General features: G+C 35.5%; 1 protein-coding gene across 1 annotated transcript in view; it reads right to left on the minus strand.

Moving 5' to 3' along the window:
* Positions 1-4363: 4363 nt before the first annotated feature.
* LOC150100126 (carbonic anhydrase-related protein 10-like) overlaps positions 4364-25435 on the minus strand; it is a 79577-nt gene continuing 58505 nt past the window's right edge. Inside the window, exons 6-9 of the mRNA XM_090402599.1 lie at positions 18561-18715; positions 15067-15198; positions 12760-12802; positions 4364-4545 (exon numbers count right to left, since the gene is read on the minus strand). Of these exons, the coding sequence (XP_090258725.1) occupies positions 4364-4545; positions 12760-12802; positions 15067-15198; positions 18561-18715 (512 nt within the window). The remainder of the gene's footprint in view (positions 4546-12759; positions 12803-15066; positions 15199-18560; positions 18716-25435) is intronic.

Raw genomic sequence — 25435 nt, forward strand, 5'->3', positions numbered from 1 at the left:
TTCCCACAGGATTAAAGATCTAATCCCACAGATCTGCTTTAATCCCACAGGATTAAAGCAGATCTAACTTCCCACTAGTCAGTTAGATCTGCCTCGGCTCGAGAGTCAATCTGAACATTATCCTTATAGTCCTTATAAGGACTGACTTAAAAGGGCGAAGCAAGAATGCTTTTCATCTTCCCCGTTATCTGTAGAGGACAGTGTAGAGATAAGATGTTATTGAGCTATTAAATTAAAGCTCTGATCATGGCAGGAGGCTAACAGCAATAGCCGAGCCTCAGTTAGAACTTCATTGGCTATAGTAAATTAAAGCTCTGATCATGGCAGGAGGGTAACAGCAATAGCCAAGCCTCAGTTAGAACTTCATTGGCTACAGCATTGCCATCCATTACCCTCCAAGGGTATTTATTAATCAGTTCCAAACTCCACCAATTCTGGCCAATCTGAACGTTATATAAGGACTTAAGTCCTTATAAGGACTGGCTTCAAGGGGCGAAGCAAGAATGCTTTTCATCTTCCCCGTTATCTGTAGAGGACAATGTAGGGATAAGGTGTTATTGAGCTATTAAAGCTCTGATCATGACAGGAGGGTAACAGCAATAGCCGAGCCTCAGTTAGAACTTCATTGACTACAACATTGCCATATTTAAAGGTAAAGCCGTCTCTAAAAATTCGGACGATCCCTAGGCCACTCAATCGTGGGTGAAAGACCGTCTATCTCAGCGTTAGCTCCACTCAATGATGGCCTTCCACCCACACGCCACCACCGAGCAGAACCGCTCATATTCCGAAGAAAAACATTCACCGACAAAGCCCCTCAGCAGGTTGTGCCGGATAACACTGTCCCCGGAGACTCAAATTGCTCCCTTAAGGCAAAAACCTTGAGAGAGCGTACTCATAACTCTCGAATCGCCCAAGGGGGGGGGGGGTAACAGCAACAGTCGAACCTCAGTTAAACTTCATTGGCTACAGCATTGCCATCCATTACCCTTCAAGGGATTGAATGAATCAATCACCGTTCCGTATAGTAATATAGTAATATAGTAATACAAAAACTATGCTAAAAAATTAAAGGTGTATTTTTAAAATCTGTTGTAAAATTAAATATTTGAAAAAATAATAATAATATTTTTGATAATTTCATTTAAATATATAACTTTTTTAATATTCTATATTCATTATTTTTTAAATTTAAAAGTAAATTATAAATTCTAACAGAATTGAACATTGTTGTTGACAGTGACAATACACGTTCATGTTTATAAAACTTTCTATGCATAAGCAATACATATTTTAATTACTAAACCAATAATTTACATTAAATACTTTTCGTTGATTATCAAGCTACCTCTTACCTAGAAACCAAAAATTATTAAGTAAGGCTCTATAAATGATTTTAAAAAAATAATAATAATAAAACTTCAACAGCAATACAGCACGTGATAATTTTTTTAATTATTCTTTTCCATTTTATTTTATTTTATTGTAATAAATATTATAACATAATATTTATTTTAATATTATGTTATAATATTTATAACATAATATTATAATATAAAGAATGAGTTTATTTAAGTTAAGGGATATTACATCCCATATTGTTTTATAGCCGAATAACTAACTCAAAGAGTTTCGTGCCGAATATAGAAACTATATAAAGTTCGGCGAGTCCAAGCGTAAGCAAATACCTGGATAGCGCAACACGTAGTCCTTTTGGTAATGCAACACTGAGGCAACTCATAGCAAGGATGGAGCAAGTTCCGATCACTGTGCGGAGCCTTTGGCTCTTCATATAATTAGTAATGAATGAGTTTTTGTGAGGGTTTACTTGTATTCTCCAGTCCGAGAACCATTTCTCTAGTTGTGATGATGTCCTGGAGACGTTAGCCTGAAGGCCTTGGCAACATCCAGGAATACCGCAGTTGTATGCAGGTTCCAGTTTTATCCCTGTGTGATGTGTTCCACTAGTCGGTATATTTGTTGTACTGTGCTGTGTTCTTCTGCTCGTTTGGTATGATTGCTAGTTTGTCTTATTTTTCTTGTAGTCTTGAGAGGATGATTTTTTCAGAGATCTTTCCTTAGTTGGATAGCAAGCTGATGGGATGGTAGCTTTGCGAGAGTTGCGGATTGTTTCCTGGATTTTTTTTTTTATTGGAATGATGTCGGCGGTTTTCCATGCAGTGGGGAAATGTTGTATCCTCAGTATTGCACCTGGTTATGTTAACCAGGTACACAATAGCCTTTCGAGGAAGCAGTTTGATTATTCTGTTCGTAATGCCATCTGGACCTGGAGCTTTTTTGTTGTTTAGATGTTTTATGATGTTGGTTATTTCCATTGGAGTAGTAGGAGTGATGCGTTCTGCCTTGCCTGTGGTCAGCCTTAAGATACGTTTGCCCTGCTGGTGGATTTTATAAATGTGGCTGATGTTTATGTTGTCGTATGATGGGCTTTATTATTTTTCTAGGTTGTCTGCTATTGCTTCGGTTTTTTCTGTATCAGTGTATGCAGTTCGGTGCGCGGTTTGCATGGGGCGGGAAGTGTGTTTGGTGCGTAGGGTCTTCAGAAATTTGCATATTGTGTGATCTTCTGAGTTGATGATGATAGTTTATTGTCCCAATCCTGATTCCTGTGGTTTTGAAGTGCTTTTCTGACTTGGTTGTTCAAGTTGCTCAGAGTTTTCTTGTCCTGTGGAGCTCTTGTGTGGTGGTATCTTTTCCTGGCTTTGTTTTTTGTTCTGATTAGGTCCATGATGTTTTCAGGAAGTCGTCTGGTCGGGTGGTTGGCTGTGATTTTGGTGACTGCTTCTAGTGCTGTTTTGATTTGGTTTGTTAGATTGCTTGCTGCTTCGTCTATTTCTTCTTTTTAGTGGATGATGGGTGCAGGACCAATTGTATTCTGGTAGGATTTTGGCTAGCTTATCCCATGCTATGAAAGAGTGCAGGAGGGGGGGGGAACAGTTGGTCTTGCGTGCCAAGTTTGAGCAGGATTCGGATGTGGTCAGATGATAATTCGTTGATCGTCTCTAGTTGGTACTGGTAACTGATGTTTCTGAAGATTGCTATGGCGAGTACATCTGATCTGCCGTGATGGCTGTAATGAGTGTAGTTGTGTAGTATGCGGCCACTTCTGTTGTTGGCAGTGCTGAACCGGGCTGTGTGCTTGGCGTTTAAGTCTTCTGCTATGATGGTGGGGGTCTGTAGTGCCAAGGACGGCATCAGGTCTGCTGTCAGAAGAGGGTTGCTTGGTAAGTTGTAGGCGGCATATATCTTGAGGCTTCCTGCATTGTTTGTGTGCACTTCTATTCCTGTATCTCCAGGTTGGTGGTCTGTTGGTTGGGTATGACATTGTGGTGGAGGTAGGGTTTGATAAGATGGCAGTGCCTCCCCCTCTGGTGCTGAGTCTGTCCGTTCGGTACATGGTGTATTCTCTCACTTGTGGGTTGTTGGCAGTTCTCAGGTGGGTCTCGTTGAACAGCATTATGTCCGTGTTGCGTCTGAGTGCAAATTCTTGTAGTTCTAGTGTCTTGCTGGTGAGGCCGTTGGTGTTCCAGGCTGAAGTTGGGTTTTATTTTAGTTTTGTTCATTGTTCAGTGCTGTCAGTATGGAATGGGTTCCCCTGCAGGAATCTCTTTGTGAAGGATGGCGTTTGGTTGGTTCTGCTGAATTCCTGCAGCATATTGGGCATGGATAGCGGGTTTTTTCCCCCAGTTTATCTGGGGTTTTTCATCCCGCATGCAGGCAGCCGTCCCATGAACACACGGGTCTACAGCCATGAATACTTAACCCCCCATGAGGGGACTCAACTCGCTCCAATAGGTACAGGGGAGAAAAGGGAGGAAACTCCATATGAATAAATAAATAAATCAGTGGCTGGTGATGCAGTCAGTATTGCTGTGATGCTGGAGCCTGTTTGGTTGCTGTGTATTGTGTCCTTTGGGCAGGCTGCTTCTGCATAGGTTTTGGTGGGGGGATTGAGCCCTTTCTTGACTTTTTTGGTTAGGGTTTGGTTTTGTTGATTTGATGGCTTGTCAGCCGAGATGCTTCGAGTGGTCCTGAGAGGGAAAGGTTGGATGGACCTTGTAGCCTCGCGATTTTTGAGATGGTGGTGCCATCCTTTGTAGTTGGCTGGGTGGGACCTACAACAGTTGGTTGGTGTGGTTCTTGACTTAGTGCATGATATGGTTTGATGTTCTCTCTACATTTTAGGCATCTGAACTCGGCTTTGCACAATTTTTGGGCATGGCCAAACTTTTGGCAACGGTGGCATTGCCCTGCTGATGCCCTATTCCTGAGTGGTTCGGTTGTTATCTTAAGGCCACAGACGGCGGTTATCTCATAGATTCGTCTTTGAGTGTTGTGGACCTCAACCAACACTAGTGGCATCGGTCGTCTGTCGGATTTGAGCATCCGGCTGACCTTGATTGGGGCTAGGACCTGTTGTGTGAGATCTGTTGTAATCTCCTCGGGAGTTATGCCTTTGGCTACCCGTCGGAGTACCACTTTGAGGTTTCCTTCGCTGCTTAGGACAAAGGTGTGGTATTGAATCTTGCAGTTGTTCATTATTTTGGTAATTTACCTGTAATCTGTGGGTTGGATTTTAACCCCTTCATCCGTATCTTTGGCCCAGGAGTAATCTATGTTGTGTGTTGTCTGAGGTTGCGTGCTACAGTGGTCCATTTACCTTTTTCGCGAAGGATTACTGGGGGAAACCTTTCCCCTTTTGTCTTGTGCGGGTGTTTCTTCTTCCATTTGGTTGTTCGCAGTCCTACGTCTTTTACTAGTGTGTGTTCTTCCGGGGAGGGGATCCACCTGACTGGGAGCTTCGGGTGGGGGAACGGTTGCGTTGCTCCCCTCAGTTATGTCTTCCTCGTCTTCATCAATGCCATCGGGTTCATCTACTTTAGAGTAAAGATTAAGGAGGGTCGGCCATTCAGATTCAACTTTTGTGTGGGGGGGGTGGGAATGACTCGTATAGTTTAACCTTCCCTGGCCAGTTATCATTATCTTTAAACAGTTTTCCTAGCCTTAGGAATTTCCTGTATATGTCTTCGAAATTAAGTGGTTTTTCCATTGTCACGAAGCTATATACTGCTACAAAATTGGTTGGGACTTACTTTAGATATTTCTCTACACAGTAGTCAATCCAGATCGTGGAACACTAATTCAAAGTCTCTATACTCGATCACACTGTCAATAAAATCACTTCCTTCTTTCAAACAATTAATTGTTCAGATCACTAACCCTGGTCCCACCGTCCTTATAAGGACTGGCTTAAAGGGGCAAAGCAAGAATGCTTTTTATCTTCCCCGTTATCTTTAAAGGACAGTGTAGGGATAAGGTGTTATTGAGCTATTAAAACTCTGATCATGGCAGGAGGGTAACAACAATAGCCGAGCCTCAGTTAGAACTTCATTGGTTACAGCATTGTCATCCATTACCCTCCAAGGGTATTAATCACCGATGTTTAAGTAAAGGCGAACTCTAAAAATTCGGACAATCTCTAGAGCACTCCATAGTTGCCGAAAGACCGTCCTTATTTCATCTCAGCGTTGGTTCCACTCAGTGACGGGCTCCCCGTTACCCTCCCCCCCATCGATGATGGGGGAGCGGTTCTTCTCCCACATCACCGAGCAGAACCGCTCATATCCTGAAGAAAAGCATCCACAGACGACAAAGCCCTTCAACACTTCCCCCGGAGACTCAAATTGCTCCCTTAAGGCAAAAACCTTAAGAGAACTCAAACTCTCGAATCTCTGTGTCCCAGGGAGTAACAGCAATAGCCGAGTCTCAGTTAAACTTCATTGGCTACAGCATTGCCATACATTACCCTCCGGGGATTTCATCCTTCTCATCATAAATCACTTATCAACATTCTAATAATTCACCGTTCTTAAAAGAACTGGGAGATGGACTGAGTCCTTGACTCTTTATCCCGTCATCTGAATGAAGTAAATCTGTATATGGATGGAGTGTTGTTGAGCTAAAAAGCTCTAGTCATGGCTGGGTAACGGCAATAGCCAAGCCTCAGTTAAAACTTCATTGGCTACAGCATCGCCATTTGTTACCTTGGAAGTCCTGATTAGTAAGTAAAGGGTAAAATCTCAAAAAATCGGACGATCTCTAGGCCACTCCATAGTGGGCGAAAGACCGTCCATGTCTCAGCGTTGGTTCCACTCATTGACGGCCGCCCCGTCCAAGCACCCCGACGGGCTCCCCGTTTAAGCAGAACCGCTCAGCGTTGGTTCCACTCAGTGTCGGCCGCCCCATCCTAGCACCCCGATGGGCTCCCCGACTCCTGAGCAGAACCGCTCAAATTCCGAGGAAAATAATTCACCGACAAGAACCCCTCAGCGGGCCCTGCCGGAGAACACCTTCCCCGGAGACTCAAGGTGCTCCCTTAAGGCAAAAACCCCAAGGGAGCGAACTCAAAAACTCACACCCAGGATAACAGCAACAGCCGAACCTCAGTTTACTTCCTCGGTTCAGAATTGCTATTTGTTACCTTGGAAGTCCTAAAAAGGACTCTAGACCATTAATCCAATAATCATAATTCACCGTAATAATTTTACAAACTTATTATAATATTATGATATATAAAATATAAAGGTGTTTTCCAAATTTTTAAATATTTTAGAAAATATTTAAAATTTTAAATTATAAATTTTATTTTTAAATTAAAATATAATTTACATTATTATATCAGAGAAAATTTTCATAATTTACAGATAGTGTCACTTGTTCCTGGAACAAACTTTTTATGTAGAATATAACGAAATTTCATCTCAGACACTTTTTTCTTAATATCTTAAAAACCATGTTTGCTGTTTTAAATAAAGACAAACAACACATGAAATTCGGTATTCTTTATTCTGACTGAGTGTTGGTTTTTATTTTACATGTTTCAGTATAAAAGGTAAAGAGCATGATGATCTACGCTCTACCTACACACACACACACACACACAGAGAGTACAAAGCTGTGAAATACAGGCGGGTGTATCTCACACACGTGCGCATACACACGGCTCCTGGTGAGTCTTAACAGTTTACTTCACGTGACCCAAGTCACAGGACACAGTCAGCCCCTTAGGAACGGAGTTCTTGAATCGGAAGTCCCTCAAATGAATCTTTTTCTTTCTTTCTATCCATTTTTAAGTGGAAGTACCGAACCAAAGTCCCAGTTCCTGGTTACAGAACGAAAATATCCTATTGGAGTTGTTCTATGAGTTTTTTTTCCCTCTGAAATGGCAGTCGATTGTAATTTTTTCTCTAAGCTCCTGTGTCAGATACAGTCAGGAAAAATTGAGGACCCTCTTGAAGGTATTAATCTATTTAGAGAATTTTAGGAGGTCCGCAAGATACGCTGGGGGGAAAAAAAGTAAAGAATTCAATTGTTTAATTTAGGAACACGATAAAAGTAGATAATGTTATTTATGTATTAGTTTCTAATTGGAAAGCATTATCCTAAGTCAATAAATATAATTGCATTGATTGTTTCTAACGGGAAAAAGACACTTGGAACATGTAGAATAACATCAGCAACAGAATGGGATATTGCGTTACAGTCCTCACCCATTCACCATATAACTAGTGCGTGACGACTCATCCTCTATCTTATAATCATTAAAAATTATCCACTGTATTTTATGCTTCAAGGAAAATTTAATCGAAAAAAAAAAGTTCACAAAAAACTGCATGTAAAATTCCACTAAAGTGAACAGCAATCTTTAATATTTAAAAATATGAATCATTTAATATATTTTCATTTTCCAAAAGGGAATAGAGGCACTTACTCTTTTAAGTTTTATTATTATTATTATTATTATTATTATTATTATTTTAATTTGCTGTGCTCAACAACAAGATCGCTATTTGACACTGGGAACTCATTGTCACTTAATGCAAACATTTGATATACCTGCAGAGAACTCGATAAATAAACCAAGCGATTCTTAATTATAATTATAATTAACATTGATTTTGTTCGCTGGCCTTGACGTTTAAAATCCATCAAAAAAAAAAAAAAGACAAGAAAGAAAAAATTATTTATTTAATCAAGTTATGTTTCGTGGATGGATCAGTCAAGTGATTTTTTTTTTTCCGGTGAATGTGACCCTGGCGTTAGTGCTCAGGGATCCCTCATTGTTTGAGGCCCTTAAATTTGCCCTACTTTTTCGTGGCCTCCAGCTAAATCCTCGTGCGCCTGTGCATAAGTAAGGCCCTGCGAAAATCTTTTCCGTTTTATAATTATCTGGAAAATAAGCCTTTTCTTGTAGTATTAACATAATGTACTATTTAAAAAAAAAAAAAAAAAGTACTAATGAAGTTTAACTGAATACTAGTGGACTTTATTAATAATAATGAACTTGCATAGCTAAATTATTAAATTTTTACTTCAAGTTATGTTTCAAGTTATATTATTATTATTATTATTATTTTAATTTGCTGTGCTCAACAACAAAATCTCTATTTGCCATCTTCGGGTACAAGCGTCCATCAGTTACTGATGGTCGTTTGTAACTGCAGTGAAATCAATAAGGAGAATATATAGGGGAGAGGTTAATTCGCACCCGCGAAAGGTTAAAAACAGATGATACATTAGCATTGGCACTGTGGATATATTAAGAGTTAGATAAGCTGGAAATCTTAATTCTAGAGACTAAAAATTGAACATTTTGAAGTCCCATTTATTCTCCAAGAAACAAAGAATGAAGACTCAAATAAATAAGACAAACTAGTCTGACTTGATTATTTTCTTTATATGGAGCCTCCTTTATATCGGTATAGAGGAAACCCCCTTTTGGTCGGAAAGTCCTGGGTTTGATTCTCGTCCATGACGTGAGGAACCTTTATCTGGTATCATCCGACTAAAGGCGAGTTAACCGGTCTCATGCGGAGGTAGAAGATTTTTTCTCCGGATAACTCGTGTTTTTCATCCCTCAGAACAGGCAATTGGTCATAAATATACTAAATATACTATATATATATATATATATATATATATATATACACACACACACCCTGGCAGCACTGGTTAAGATTGATTAGATTTTTACTTTTACACCCACAATTATATTTAATATTATGCAATTAATTTTTATAGTTTACAAACTTTACGTTTGCTAATGAAAATAAGAATTAGACAAAGGTAGAATGAAGGGTTTTAACGTATAATAATTTCAATACTTCTATAATAAATATTTAACTTATTCAATGTTTGCTGCCATCTCCAGAATCTTTTTGCCGGGGGGGGGGGGTCTCGACCCACAGTTTAAGAATCATAGCTTTAGAGATCAAACATTGAACCAATTTTCAAACCAGCCTCCAATAAGCAGGCTGGTAGTTTCACACCAGGCGATAAAATTCATCTCCTAAAGAAATCACAAAATATCCAGGACGACAGAAGGATTAGAACCAGGCCAGCAAAAGAAAGAAATAAAAACAAAAAAGAACGTACGCTAGAATAGTGTTCTTTTGCTGGCTCAGCATTGGAATCTGATCGCTTGAGCTAGTTCACGTGCGCAAACAATGGCAGCTAAAGTGATAAAACTATAGCATGCTGGAAAAAGATTGGTATTTAAGTAATAAATGGGATAAATGTTTAAAACAATTCTGGGTTGATAACGAATTCAATCAATTAATTTACATTTGTATCGCGAATGTTAAAAAGTGTTCTATTTTTCTCTGCCCTTAATCAGAATGTAAGACTTATACATTATCTTATACACGTACGTTCCATGGCTACTCTGAGATAAAGGATATAAAACTCATCATTTTCATATGCCGTACAACAAAGTGTGATAAATGAGTCGAATTTTAGTATACTTACCCTGAGAAAATAGAAGTTATCTCTCAGAGAATTAGTCCAGACGAAATTTATAGACACCACTCTTTAATACGAGTTCCCACATTTCAGTAATTGATAGGATTGTTGATTTAATTTCAGTCAAGCAGAAAAGATGCCTTCATTCAAAAAATTCACACACACAATAACATCACACTGGTAATTTGAAATAATCGTCTTTATGTACCATAACGGGGGGAGCCACTGGGACTAGATGTTAGTCTGTTGGCACTGAGATAAATAGCAACTAACGAAAAATTCATCTCCCGAAGATCATTGTGTGGATGATACAAAACAAAGCATGAACTGGAGGACGCATTAGTCAAAAATAGTAATATGAATGACAGTCGAAGTTCCAGGCACCCTCTGGAGTTTTTTTAAGAAGAATAAAAGGAAGAAGTCTAGAGATATGTGGTGGTGTGGATAGTCCTGCTAAGGCATCATGAACTATCAAGGGACTTTGCTCCATTTGTGTGCTAAAAATAATTAAAAAGTGATTTTTATTATTAAAAATTTAAATAAATACATTAACTAAATTTTTTTGCAGTTAATAGCATTTTTTAATAAAAAAAAAGTTAATAATTGCAAGATTCAATTAAATGAAATAAAATTTGGAACTTATTATCTCCATTCCAAAAGTAAATGAATAAATGATTAAATTTATTATAAATATTTATAAATATATGCTAAATAGCTTTTTAATTTTTAAAATATTTTTTTCAATATTTTAGATTAAAATATTTTTATTATGAAGAACAATAAAAATCTAAAAATAAAATATAACAAATAATTTTTTTTTAAAATTTGATTACGAATATGTTATATTAAAATTCATAGAAAAGTGGTTATAATTTGTTAAAATACTTGAAGTAACCATTGAATGTCATACATAAAGATGTCCAATTATCTATTCAAAATATTTGTCATATATAAATATGCTGAATTGTTATTTTAAGTATTTTAATAAATTAAGATAAATAAATAAATTTTTTCCATACATTTTTATATAAAATATTTGTAACTAATATTATAATAATTTTTCCGTATAATTTATTTTAATTTTTTCAAAAATAATATACTTTTACCTATAATAAGAATTACACTAATATATATAATGAATAAGGTAATTATATGTAATGTAATATCTATATTTAACGTAGTTTATGATTATCGCCTTTTTAGGATTTCCAGGGTAATAATAAATGGCAATGCTGTAGCCAATGAAGTTTTAACTGAGGCTCGGCTATTGCCGTTACCCAGCCATGACTAGGGCTCTTTAGCTCAATAACATCTCATCCACACAGATTTTCTTCATTCAGATGACGGGATAAAGAGTCAAGGACTCAGTCCATCGCCCAGTTCTTTTAAGAACTTTAAGATTAACGTAGTTTATGAGATCGACCGTGAGATGGGGTGATTAATACCCTTGGAGGGTAATGGATGGCAATGTTGTAGCCAATGAAGTTTTAACTGAGGCTCAGCTATCAGCTATTGCTGTTACCCTTCTGCCATGAGCAGAGCTTTAATAGCTCAATAACACCTTATCCCTACACTGTCCTCCACAGATAACGGGGAAGATGAAAAGTTTTCTTGCTTCGCCCTTTTAAGGCAATCCTTTATATATATATATATATATATATATATATATATATTTATATTAACATAGTTTTATTCTCGTGTGGTGACCAGGATAAGAATAGCGCCGACGTAACTATGCGTGTCGTAAGAAGCGACTAAAATAGACGCTGAGTTTCGAAAGTTTTCAGTTTTGCTCGCTTAAGGATTTTGCCTTGAGGGAGCAATTTCAGTCTCCGGTGAGGGGCTTTGTTGGTGGATTCTTTTCCCCGGAATATGAGCGGTTCTGCTCGGTGGTGGGGGAGCCTGTCACTGAGAGGAGCCAACACTGAGTTGGACGGTCTTTCTGCCACTATGGAGTGGTCTAAGGATCATCTTAATTTTCAGAGTTGGCTTTACTTAAGTATTCCCAACGTAATCTATGCGTGTCGTAAGAGGCGACTGACATAGAAGCAGAGTTTTGCTCTCTCAGGTTTCTTCCGAAATGTTGCTCCCAGTGAGGGGGGGCTGGATTTCGGGGGGGTTGCCCTGGGAAAGCATTTTGAGTCTCTGGGGAGGGTGTTCTCCGGCGTGGCCTGTGAGGGGCTTTGTCGGTGGATGCTTCTCCCTCGAATATGTGCGGTTCTGCTCAGTGGTGGTTGGGGGGGGGCGTTACTGAGTGGAACCAACGCTGAGTTGGACGATCTTTCGGCCACTATTGAGTGGTCTAGGGATCGTTCTAATTTTTACAGAAGGCTTTACTTACGTATTAGTCCCAATATAGCTCATGCATGTCGTACGAAGCGATTAAAATGGGTACCCTGGGAGGGTAATGGATGGCAATGCCGTAGCCAATGAAGTTCTAACTAAGGCTGGGCTATTGCTGTTACCCTCCCGCCATGATCAGAGCTTTATATAGCTCAATAACACCCTATCCTTCACTCTCCTCTTCAGACAACGGAGAATATGAAAAGCATTCTTGCTTCGCCCATCTAGCCAGTCCTTTTAAGGACTTTAACATAGTTTTAATTTATATTTAATAAATACATAATTTTGATTTATATTTAATATAATATATATTTTAATTTATATTTAATAATATAATACTAATAAAATAAGTCTTATTTCTTAATATAAAAATATCTGAAAGTAAGATTTTTTTTTAAATCTTATTTCAATAAGCCTTATTTGATTGATTTATCAAAAGTATACTTAAATCGTTTAGATTATTTTAAAATCAACTTAAATTCCTCTGTTTAAAAAGGTAACAAGTGATGCAAAAACTTGACTTAATTGAATTATGGATATTTGAAAAAAAAAAAAAAAAGTACTCGACTGAAAAAATATATAGTTTTATCGTACCTTGATACCTCATGTCTTTATACATCGTAGGGCAGGCTTTCGACTGAAAAAAAAAAAAAAAATAATAATAATAATAGTTGTTAATACTAATATTCAATGCATACCTGTTATTTAAAATTTTATATTATTTGCTTACTATTTTATTTATTTATATTAATATCGCTACCATTGAAGCCACGTCTACTTACAAGAATACCAATGATAACCAAATACACAACGTTTTACACCGGCCCGAGATTTGTATAAAAAATAATCATACACAAAGGCCCTGAATCAGCATAAAGAAATGCTTACAATTTACCGTATTTTTCAGAGAATTTATCTTTGTAACATAACGGTTGAATTCCACTGGAAAACTAGATTTCTTTTTAAACCCTACCTAATTCGATAGAAGATCGGATAGCTAATAATAACTTCTGATGCAATAAGAGGTGCATTCAAATGTAATTTAAAATTGAGATTTGTGTTTTTACGTACAGAGAAAGAAAACATAGAAGATGACGTCACAGAAATAGTTACAAGGATGTGCTAGGCAATTATTTCATCCAAAAGCCGATTTGGCAGGAAATAGCATGCAACGATTTAAGTTAATATTTATATTTTACGACTGCTGGAAACATCACTTATGTTTCCTTCATAAATATATCCAATAGAAACGCAATAAAAGCATTTTTAGTTATTCTTTCAAGCTATTTTAATGGATGGTTGAAGAACAAATCTCTCTTTTTTTGCTACGTTGGGCATAAATAAGTCTGTTCGTAAAAAAATAAAAAAAAAAGTCAGCTCAGACCCACGTCTGAAGACAATTTAATCCAACTACCTTCCTCTTGTGTGGACCATGCACAACCTACCGTGATCAGCAAAAATTAAATCAAGTCTAACGATCTATTTCTCACACAAAATCCTCTTCAGGCCATTCGCCATAAATAAAATGCAAGGTTTGATCGTTGCACTGCACCATTTAAGCAATAAACGTTCTCGACCAAGAAATTAATTAGATTTTTAAAATTCCACGTTTGCCCTTCAAGTATTACCGAGAAAATGCATTCTAATGGTGTATTTGAGAGTTCCCGGCTTAGGAACTAAATTATTAAGTTTATTCAAGCATAACATAGCTCATTACATTAGGATTGTAAACGGAAAATGTCCCCCTCTTTTTTTTTTTTTTTCAACGCATTCTATCTTCCCTAGTTCCGTACCTTCACCTCCGCACTCATCTTCAAGTACTTGACTATGCCACTTCCTGCAGAATAAAAAAAAAAGACAGAGAGAAAGAGAAAGAGAGAGAGAGAGAATGTAAATGGTGTTTTTCTTCTTTTATTATTTTTTTTCTTCCTTAATACTTTACTCATCTAGTTGATGGGTTATCTTATATTGCCAACAGAAACAATCGTAAGCAGGAAGTTGGTTGAAGCTGACATTTTTTTTTTTATTCCATCTTCAGATCTTACAGTAATTTGGATATTCTGCCTCTTTCGATAAAAGAAAAAAAAAATCATTGTACATTTTGATTAGATTTTTCGGTAAGCAAAAGTAATCTATCAAATTTTATCCACCGTTTTGTTGCCTGCGAGATATTTATTTTACACTTAAGTTTATCGTTTAGGTCTAAATGAAACGCATGCGCAGACTTTTCAAAAATTTCTCCTTTTTTTTTTTTCTTTGTATGAACAATTAGTGGTTACCATGGAGATAAGTTTATGACATGTAGATACGGGTAAAACATGTGGGTGCTACGATGACAGAACCTCCTTAGTGTAGTCGGTTTTAACAATGTTCTTTTCGCTGGAAAGATGTGGGTTTGAATCCATCTAGGACTGGAAAAACCTTTATCACGACAATTAAAGGTTAGGTAGCAAGTCTCGTTCATTAAATTCACTCATTAAATACTTTGGGGGGGGGGGGATAAGAATTAACTATCCTTTTTCCTGGATTTGGTTTTGAAATCCTGCATTGTACAGTCGCAAAACAGGACGGTCAGAACTAAATTTATCATGGATACAAATAACTTTCTATCTATCTATGTTTCTATCCTTCCCAGCAAAGAATTGATTTAACCTGTTTCAGATTGAGGATGGGATCATCTTCATCCGCCAATCAACTCTGTTTGAGAATACCCACAAATGACAAATACTAACGAACGCAAGATAACCTTAGTTGCCTAGGGACTAACCTCAACCGCTATAACTTGCCAAGCGAACTGCTACAAATCAAACTATAAAACTTCTATTCCCTATTGACTAATCAAAAGATACTCATTTATGTCACAATCGATTAAGAAAAGAAAAAAAAAAAAAAAACACCTACCTCCTCTCTCTTAAAATCTATATTGGTCCTAACAGCTCTCTGGTTCAAGGATAATGGAGGTCTAAAATTGTTCCCTAGAGGTGCTTTTGGATTAAGTTCGTCCCCTTGCATCAGCTTCCGGAGTATATAGAGCTATAAAGGGAGGGACAAAACAATAAAATTCTGTAGTACACAGATGTTTGTATAGAGAGATTGTAAGCGACACAGTTTCAGTTAGTGCTATAATTAACATCCAAATGTTCTTGGTACAATAAATAACAAGAAAAAAAAAACTTCTTGTAGGATAAATTAATTGGTTTGAATTGTCTGGGACAACAGTCTATTGGGGCTATGACTAGAAGCAGTGTAATATTTTATAGGCACGCCATCAGTTAGGATTTTTGGACTTGAGACAATAAAAGTCAGATAATGACAACCTCCGTTCAAATACTCCTTGGAGGACATTATTGGTGTTTGAACTTTTATGTTTTCTTGGTCTCAGTAGCTTCTTGTAATTAAAGGGTCCATTAATTATGGCGAAGAAGTACACTTAAAGTAGAAACACTAAACAACAGATTACGAAGAGGCTCTTAAAGAGTTTACAACATTAAAAGCTTTCGAGAAAGGCAATAAATATCTTTATGGGAAAATCTTTTAGCTCGTACTGATATATACTTAGGTATATGGCTGTAATAAACTAGGGAGTCATTTAAATCGTTAAAAACTCAAAATGTTATTTTATTCCATTATTGGCAAAATTAAAGACAATATACTGGTATTTGACAAAAAAAAACATGAAATTCTTAATTTACGTACTCCCACTTCCATAAAAGACGATTTCCCCTTCTAATTCCAATAATTCTTGTTCTTCAAATACGTTCACGGCAATTTTATAATAATTATTACTATAAATTATTAAAATTATCAACCTCATCATCATCTTCAATGATAATAAGAAATGCAATATGTGAAATCTGCACCAGGCTAATTTTTACTGATTTATTTTGTTTTATTTTTAGATCTATTTTAGTGAGAGGGCGCTTCTTTCATTGCTTGCCGATGACCAAACGATTTGTATTTTAAGAACTTTTATATTTTATTTTTACATCTATTTCGGTGAGGGGGCGCTTCTTTCATTGTTTGCCGATAACAAAACGATTTGTATTTAAGAACTTTTATAAAAATTTATCTTAAAGCCTAACATTAATATAATGTGATAAGTAGACAGTTGACTGATTTGTAGGTTTAGCTAATATTTATAATCAAATATTATTCCGTACTTTCTCTAAAAAGAAAAAAAAAATCCAACAAAACAGAAAAGGAGTATTTTGAGTGGATTGTTTAATGAGCTTTAGGTTCGTCACGTGATGGCTGTGAGTTTAGCTGTGTTCAGCTGGGTGTAGGATGGACTTTGGCCTTTTGAGTTTGTACCTTTCCTCTTCGTTATATTCTGAAGCTTCCTTGATCAACGGGTTTCGGTGGTTGCTTGTTGTGGCGAAGAACTTCTCAGCAAGATCTAGGAGTAGGGAGGAGATGTAAGGGATGTTGATTTCTCTGTGGATTTTTGAGTTTCTGATGTACCAAGGGGGCGTCTAAGATCATCCTCAAGCATTTATTCTGTATTCTCTGTACTTTTTGGATGTTTGTGTTCGTGGTATGACTCCATGCAGGGGATGCGTATGTCATAACCGGGCGTATTACCATCTTGTAGATGAGTAGCTTGGTTTTTGTGTCCAGTTTGCTTTTCCTGTTGATCGTAGGGATTACTTTCGATGTCTTTGAGGCAGTGTGTGCTTTATGTGATTGCTGAAGCGGAGTTTTATCGAGTATTACTCCGAGATAGTTGATGTCATTCTGCCATGGGATCTTGACACCTAAGAGGTGAATGTCATCCATGTTGTGGATTCTCTTTCTGGAAAACAGTACTGCTGAACTTTTTTCGGGGTTTACATGGATCCTCCAGTCTGCCAGCCATTTTTCTATTATATGAATGCTGCTTTGTAGTTTTCTAATTTTACCAGATTTGGGCTCATAGATCTTGCCAGTATTGTAGTATCATCTGCATATAATGCAGTGATTGTTGTTCTTGGGTTCCGAGGGATGTCCGCTATGAAGGTTGAGAACAGGAGAGGTGCCAGAAGGGAGCCCTGAGAAACGCCAACCGATACCTTTCGTCTGGATGATAGTGTTTCATTGATTTTTATTTGCATATATCTTTCTTTTAGGTACGAGTGAATGATTTTCGTTAACTTAACTGGCATGTTAAATTTTATGAGTTTGTACAGAAGGCCTTGATGCCAAACTTTGTCGAATGCCTTCGCTGCATCGATGGAGATGGCAGCTGTGTGTTGTCTTCAGTTGTAGCCTTTTGTGATGATCTCTACAAGCCGGTGTATTTTGTTGGACAGTGCTGTGGCCCTGTTCCAAGATGACCAAGGTTCCATCTTTATTTCTTTTATAATGTAAGAGAGAATATCCTACTACATTTTAGTTTTGATATCTGTACCTCTCCCTTAGTTGTGTGTGTGTGTGTGTGTGTGTGTGTGTGTGTGTGTGTGTGTGTGTGTGTGTGTGTGTGTGTGTGTGTGTGTGTGTGTGTGTGTGTGTGTTATTTAACTTTACTACTATCAATAGTATTAATAAGTGCTTCTCATTAGATTAATACCAAGCAGTATTTAAAATTAGAAAAGATTTTTTAATCCATGTATTGCAATAGGTGCTTATTTGTTATTAAAATTTTTAATTCCTTTATTTTTACAAGCCTTTTGTGCAGTGCAGCACGATTTTTTTTTTTTTAGTTTTAAAAAAGTTAATTAGGTTTTAATAAGGTTGGGTCTTATAGATCCGATTCTAAGGCATGACTCAGGTGGTAACAATAATGCCCATTGGTAGGAAAGACCCGAATTCAACTACTCTATGACACGAAGCACGTTTTTTTTTTTTTTTTTTTTTTTTTTTTATTATTATAATAGGGCTTTCAGCTAAAGGTGGTAAATTTAGTCTGTCTTAATGCACAAACATAAGTGTTATATGGTTAATTATTGAAAGATTTCTATAATGCCAGCAGCATTATAGAAATGCATTATAGAAATTTTAGCATCATATCTATTCACAATCAAAGCTACTGTCTGCGTATTTCTATTTCTAAAATTATTACGATTTAACATTGCTAGATGATGTTTTTTTAGTTTGGTTTTTATTTTTTGTTACAATTTAAGTTTTAAAATAATTAAGCATCTGAAATAATAAAAATTGTCCCAGAAAAAAAAATAATAATACAATGTAATAACTAAATTAAATTAAATTTATATTATCATTTACAAAGCGAAGATGCTAGTTGAATTATGTGACGTATACATCCATTGATAATGACACTCATATAAGTATCATGTTTTAATAAAGATTCTGGGCAATATATCTATACATTTATTTAATTAAATAATTGCTCTCTGTCTTAATATTTCAAAAAGTTTTTAAATTTTTTTTTTAATTTATATTTTTGTTTTTAAGCTTACTTGCTGTTTTGTAATGTAGATAGGCTTGTTCATAACAATCCACGTTACTGTTTCATGGCATCCAGGTAGAGTAAGAGACCCTTCGTATGTCATGAAGAATGGGGTATCAGGAAGAAGATCGTGCACAGATAAATGTTTAAGGGTCGCCTCCTGACCTGAAGAAAAAAAACAAACTTAATTTTCAAAAAAATCCGCAAGCAAAATATAAAAACGTAGTTACCATTTTATTTTCAATCAATTAAAAATAAAGTTAATTCTTTCTAATTATTGGTAATTATCTATCCTCGTAATTGACGTCATCTGGCGGAAAACAGTGCAAATTTAAAAATTAAAAAAAAAGAAAGAAAATGGAGTTTTCTGAAAACAACACATCCAACGGAAAAACAGAAGTTAATTAGAAAGATTTTTTTTTTGTCCTACTTAGCGACCAGAAGAAGGCAGAATGAAAACTACATGAAAACTACAGACGATAATTAACTTGACACATTTCACTACAGCACGCGCGCAACAATACAAACAAAGGGGCACGTGGGCACGCATATTGCAATCGAATTGGGTTTTCATACAATAAAACGTGTCAATTTCCCATGGACTATTATAATATTACACTGTTTTAATTCCCATGAGCTACTTACACATACGACTAGTGCACCACCAACCGGGTAAAAAGTACAACTACTATTTACTAATTTTTTTTGTGTGTTTTTGTTTCAAGTGTAGAATAAAGGATTAAATACTCAAACATAAGCGAACTTTTTTTTATCTTTTAACGTAAATACATTTTTTTCTTCGTAAATAACATTTCTGTATGACATTAAATTGGATTATTGTTTCTTGCATTTTACCAGAATTTTGTTTTTTATCTCTTCTGGTTTAGCCATGTATGAGACAAAATTTACTATGAAAATTACAACCGGAACTTTTAGAAATTTATCGGAGCGAACCTCTAATGTAATTAGATGAATAAATATCACAGTCTAGAAATTGGAAACCGAAGAAGGGCTACTTTAGAATTTTTACGACACAAAATGGAAAATTTACGGAAAAATGAAGAGAAAAAACCTGCAATAGAGAACACAATTGCAGTTCAATGTATATACAACCTCTTTAAATCATTGCTCGCAGAAAAAATTAAATAAAAAAAAATAAATAAATTAAAACGTCCGAGTAAGTCGATAAGCTTAATACCAAAAATTGTCTGTTTTAATTATTGCTTGGAAATGGTAAAAACTTCATGCGAAAACAACCCTACAAATCTGTGGTCGGGACTTTTCTTCAGTTTAATTAGCGCTATATTAAGATAATTATTAAGAAAATTCCCCTGGAACACACATCCACCTGTATTAAATAAACGACAAAGCTGTGTTTGGTTAATTTCCAAGCAATTTGGATGCTAAGAAAAAAAAAAAGTCTAATTAAAAAGTACATAAGAATCCGTTACCATGGTAACAATCCTCCTAGGACGACATTGCCCTTATTAATATCGATTCGGTACTTCCTGAAGGACCTTTATTTATTTTTTTTTAAAGAAAGGTTAAGGGGAAAAAAAAGAGTGCCCTCTCTGTTTCTTTATACACAATTCGTTGAAGGAAAGGTTAATTAAGATTTGACATAAGATGTTGTAACTGTATTTTCATTGATGGTACCTTCCATTCTTTTACTGGTTCTCATTGCAAGAATATTCTAACAATCTAAATACCATCTTCTCGATCCATGTTTTTTATTGGTTTGTTTTTAATGATCAAATTTTCCTTATCTTCTCTATCCATTACTAAAAGTTTAAGAGAAAGAAATCATATAGAAATGAACGTACAACCAGGCTTAAAACTTGCACTAAACAAAGACAAAATCTCTTGTTTGTAAGTATATCCTTAGTAGCCCCAAGCTGTTTGGAGAATGCATGAATACACAACAAATGGGAAAATATTTTTGGCTCGGTTTAAACATGATTGTCAGCATTAAAAAAAAAAAAATCAGGGATAGCCCATGGAAAAGATTATGGTTAGTTTTATACGGAACATTTTTCTCTGCTAATTATAGATCGATAGCCAGTGGCAAAGAACAGAAATCCTGTAGCATTTCTTCAATGATATTCGGTTAACAGTACGTAACTTTTAGCTTATTTGTAATACTAAACAAGTGAAATATCTGCATCTTTCTATATATACATTCTCCCAAGCTGGACTGGGTCGCCATGGGAGAAGTGGACCCAACCCCCCCGCATTGGAAGAAGCCTACACCCAGCAGTAGGAATTTAAAGGAGGTGTAGTTGATATAAGATAAAGGTGGGGGTTTGGCTGGATTGTATTTATTTATTTATTTGAATATTGTCTAATTCGCCATAACAGTGAGACAACAACGGGCACAAGGAACTTTGAATGCCATGTTTAAACTACTTGAATTTACTTGTGAACCGGGTGCTGCAATAATTACTTAAATAATAATAATAAGCAACTACAGATGCAAGAATACCCATTGTATCCGTAGTGGGCATTGTAGTAACACCACTGCTGGAAATTCCAATGCACAATATTTCATTATTAATTAATTAGGTTTTCATATTTGAAGACTTGTTATAAGAAGAAGTGGAAGGGTCTCAGCTGCCCTTACCACCCAAAATTAGTAAGACAATCCAAGAGATTCATGTCCATGGTGAGATTCGAGTCCACAGTAGCGAATACGCTAACCACTAGGCCAACCCGGCCGGATTATTTCATTGTTCTCGATGGAGATTTTGATGACTACGATATCCCTGTAAACCACTTCTTTCGACACCTCATGGAGTAGTCCTGTACATGATTTAATTAAACTGTAGTTCTCCTATCACACGAATCGCAGTTTGGTTTTAATTTTTTTTTAGAGTTTCTCGAGTCCACTATCCTTCATTTAGAAAAACGTGCGTTCGAATCCCTACTGGAAAGCTTGAAAGCTTTATAAAGGCTTTTTTTCGTTTGAAGAAGAATTATTCGGTCTCAGACGGAGGTCGAACGGATTTTGCTGCCTCAGAATTCAGAGGTTTCCAGTCAGCAAAAAGGACAAACCAGCCAGGAGAACACACTTTAGTTGATTTGGCCGTAATGAAACCAAATCTCAAGGCTGTTTTGTTTATTCACAGTTAAAGAACCAAAGTGGATTAGTTTACTATTTTTATTTATAAACTAATGTGTAACTAATTTATTATTTAACAGAGATATATATTTCAGTTTAAATGACACCCTCTCTGACACCTCCAGGGAGTCCAAAGACTCCCTGGAGGTGTCAGGTAATAATAATAATAATAAAGTTACAAGAAAGCGGATTTCTTTTAAAATTAAAATAACAAAGGATAATTTTCTCTACAGTAAGAAACTTCTATCGATGTCTTAGTACACTATGCACAACCTTCGATGTGGGTTTGCTTGGTATTGCACTTTTAAAAAAATTCTCTATTCGTTTTTTATTAGTACTTCTGTTGACTTGAATTCTGAATTTAGGTCAATGACTTGAAACGTTGTTTTCAAATTGTTGGGTCTCCTCAGTCATGTAGAAATGTTGAATATTTTCTTTTTAAAATGAAAATCATTTTTCAAAGAAACAAAGAAATATATGGATTATTCAGAAATCCACTTTGAAAATGATTTAATCTTTTTTGAGTGGTTAAAATTTATATATTAATTTTGCGAAAAAGTTCTACAAACTGTTTATTTTTAAAAAATCCTAAGTTTTTTAAAATAGACTTCCAAAAAAAATTGGAGTTTACCTTGAGCAATTTTAAGCTACACTATTGGTAACAAGTCGTTTTAGCAGGGCCGTCACCAGATTAGATCGCGCCCTGAGACAAATAATTAAATATCCCCCTTGATGGATTATAAGACAAAAATATAAGAAAATCTCCAATTGCTATTTTGTTTTTATTACAAGAGAAACATTAATTGAAAACGATTACATAATAATATTCATGAAATGTTTGCTCTACGGGAATATCGCACAATAAAACTGTTTATAAGCTCTTCTAAATTTAAATTATACGCTATGTGCGCCTCTATCGATATAGTTGCTAGACCAACCAATCTTTCTTGGGTCATTGCTGTTCACAAATAATTTTTAATCAGTTTAAGCTTGGAAAAAACTTCTTTCCTCACTTGCTACGCTAACAATTCCTGTTAGCGTGGTGACGGCGCCTACTGCAATATGGCTGAACGAGCGCCCTTATTAAGCCGCGCCGTGAGGCAGGCTGCCTCTATGCTACACCCTGTCGACGGTACTACGTTTTAGCCACAGATTTCTTTTAAAAAAAAGTCGTATAAAAATAACCAAGTTATTAATTTTTCTATTTATGTGGACCTATAGGTACCTGTAAAGAATTCGGTAATATTTTTGAAGCATGCATGAAAATGTAAATCCATAAACAATCTTGTGTACGTATATTAATTAAAACATTATTTATATATAAAATTTACAGACTATAATTGAAGCAACAACTAATTATGTTGTTTACTATACAGCCTCTCTCTCTCTCTCTCTCTCTCTCTCTCTCTCTCTCTCTCTGTTCATTCTTTGCTCTCTGGATTAATCAAATATTGGAACGCGTTCCTCTTCCTTCCATCAAGTGTCCATTAAATAGATGAAGGGTTTCCCTTAATGACAAGCGGACTTGATGTTATTAATCTTAAGCAAAATGATCCTCTCCTTGCAGTCGTTAATATTCACAGAATTACTGTGCCAATCAGTGCTACCATTGCGTCTCGAATTCACCCTAGCTAAGGTGGGGATGGGGGAAGAGAAGAACATAAAAAACACCAACGATCTTTTTGGTTAAGTGAAGAAGAAACACGCAGTGAGGTCATTATCTATCTCTTCTCTACTTTACACATGGGGTATTAATATGTCACCCGCTAATCTGACAAATAACTGATTGTTGTAAATCGAATTTCTACTGCCACTCCTCAGCCTCGTCATCTTCGAAGTTTAAAACAAAAGAATAAAAAAAAAAAAACTTTGAACTTCCTAATTTAAGATGGAAGCCCAATTTTACAAGCAAAATTAAATTTGATAAATGCTTCTGTAGATTAAAAAAAAGGGGGAAAAATTGATAGAGTATGCGAAATAATAAGCTGGATTTAAAGATTAGTTTATATGGAGAATTTGTGATAAGTTAAATTAACACGAATATTTTAACATATCAGTAATTTAAAGGTATATCAAATAATTAACGTTATTTATTAACTTAAAATCCTAAATAATCATGTGTCAAATTAAGAAGTTGTTATTATTAAATTTATAAAACATTGAAACATTTTTTTTTCAAACAATAAAGAGACAACCAGTTAAAAAGATCAACAATTAATCTTTAAACAACGAAATCAGTCCACAGTAGCCAGGAGCCAATAAAAGTGAAATTGACAGAACTTAAACAATGAGAAGGTTTAAAATTATATGAAATTAACAACAATTGACTGGAAAGAATTAAATAAGCAGAAGATAAATGTCCAATATAAAATTGGAAATGTCAAATCTAACAATGTTGATTACATAAATAGTTTACAAATTATTCAGTAGATGATTAAATAGCCTATTAAGAGGAAGTGAAATTGAACAGAGGCGTTACCTTGGCTACGTGATAATGTCTTAGTTCAGTTTATGTCAACGTTCATACTACAGTATATAATGGTAATAAATTATTACCATTATTTTCAGGATCAATGAGAACAATTTAATCACAGTTTCAGGATAAAGAAACACTTCAATCGCACCTTTAAGAAATGAATAAAAAATTCAAAACCTACATTTCCAGGTAGAAAAAGAATTCGGTCATTTTCAGGATCGAGAACAACACCTAAAGACACTTTTAAATATTCAAAGGAACAAATCATTAAAGAATTTCAATGATTCAAGAAATTTCAAACTCGAAATACACGCAATAGTTGAAAGGAACAATCTGAAACGTAATATTTTACGTTTGAAGAAAAAGTCATTAATAATAAAAAAAAACTTATTATTCTCGCATCATACGAAAAGCTTAAGTAGGATTAAACATGAAATGACTATAGCATGAAAACAATAAACAATGAAGTTAACGACCAAGCTGCAAATTAAACTACACAGAGGAAGTCAACTATGGCAGCTAGATAAACAACGTGCGTTAAAATAAACAAAACTTAAATAATAAGCGGGTGCATTTTCGCTTATTATTTAACAGAAAGGATTATACGAGACTCGAGTAGTAAAGGATTAAACAGAACAGTTCATTTAACAAACGGTTTACGACGAACTATCAATAGATTCCTCGTAAGTAATCTTATTAAGTTCCATGGAATGATTTCAATAAACACGCCCAGAGAACGTTAACAAGATCTATCCACATACTTACCAAAACTTCTCGTTTCCATACACACTCACTAAACAGATTTTACTCTGGCATTTTAGGGATCTTGCGATGCAACAGTAGATCTCTAAAAATTTAATTAGCCACCCCAAAAGACGACTGTTCATGCATTTAGCAAATTACATTGGAACAAGTCGCGAAATGGCGAAGCAAACGAAGAAACAAAAGTCATTTTCTGTTTAATATTAACTCCATCTATCTGCCTTTCCTAGCGCACGTTTTAATTAAAACACCCAATAAGAAATCTGATTTACCTCAGGTGTTTTTATGGTCCGTTAAGTTCTCGCAATAACCCTAGTTTTTTTTTTTTTTTCCGTAAAAAAAGTACCTCGTGATCATTTGGAACGCAATAAAAACAACTTTCGATGTGTTATTTAAGATATACTGCAATTTGAATTTTTAGATTAAGGTAACCAATTAAATTATAACATTTTACTTAAAATAATGGCAATTAAAGGATGACATAGTTCACGGAAAATAATGACAATGGAAGGATAAAATATTTCCCCCG

Source organism: Typopeltis vanoorti, chromosome 13, assembly GCF_054136105.1.
Source record: "Typopeltis vanoorti isolate ZY-2024b chromosome 13, IOZ_Tvanoo_1.0, whole genome shotgun sequence".
Classification (NCBI taxonomy): Eukaryota; Metazoa; Arthropoda; class Arachnida; order Uropygi; family Thelyphonidae; genus Typopeltis; species Typopeltis vanoorti.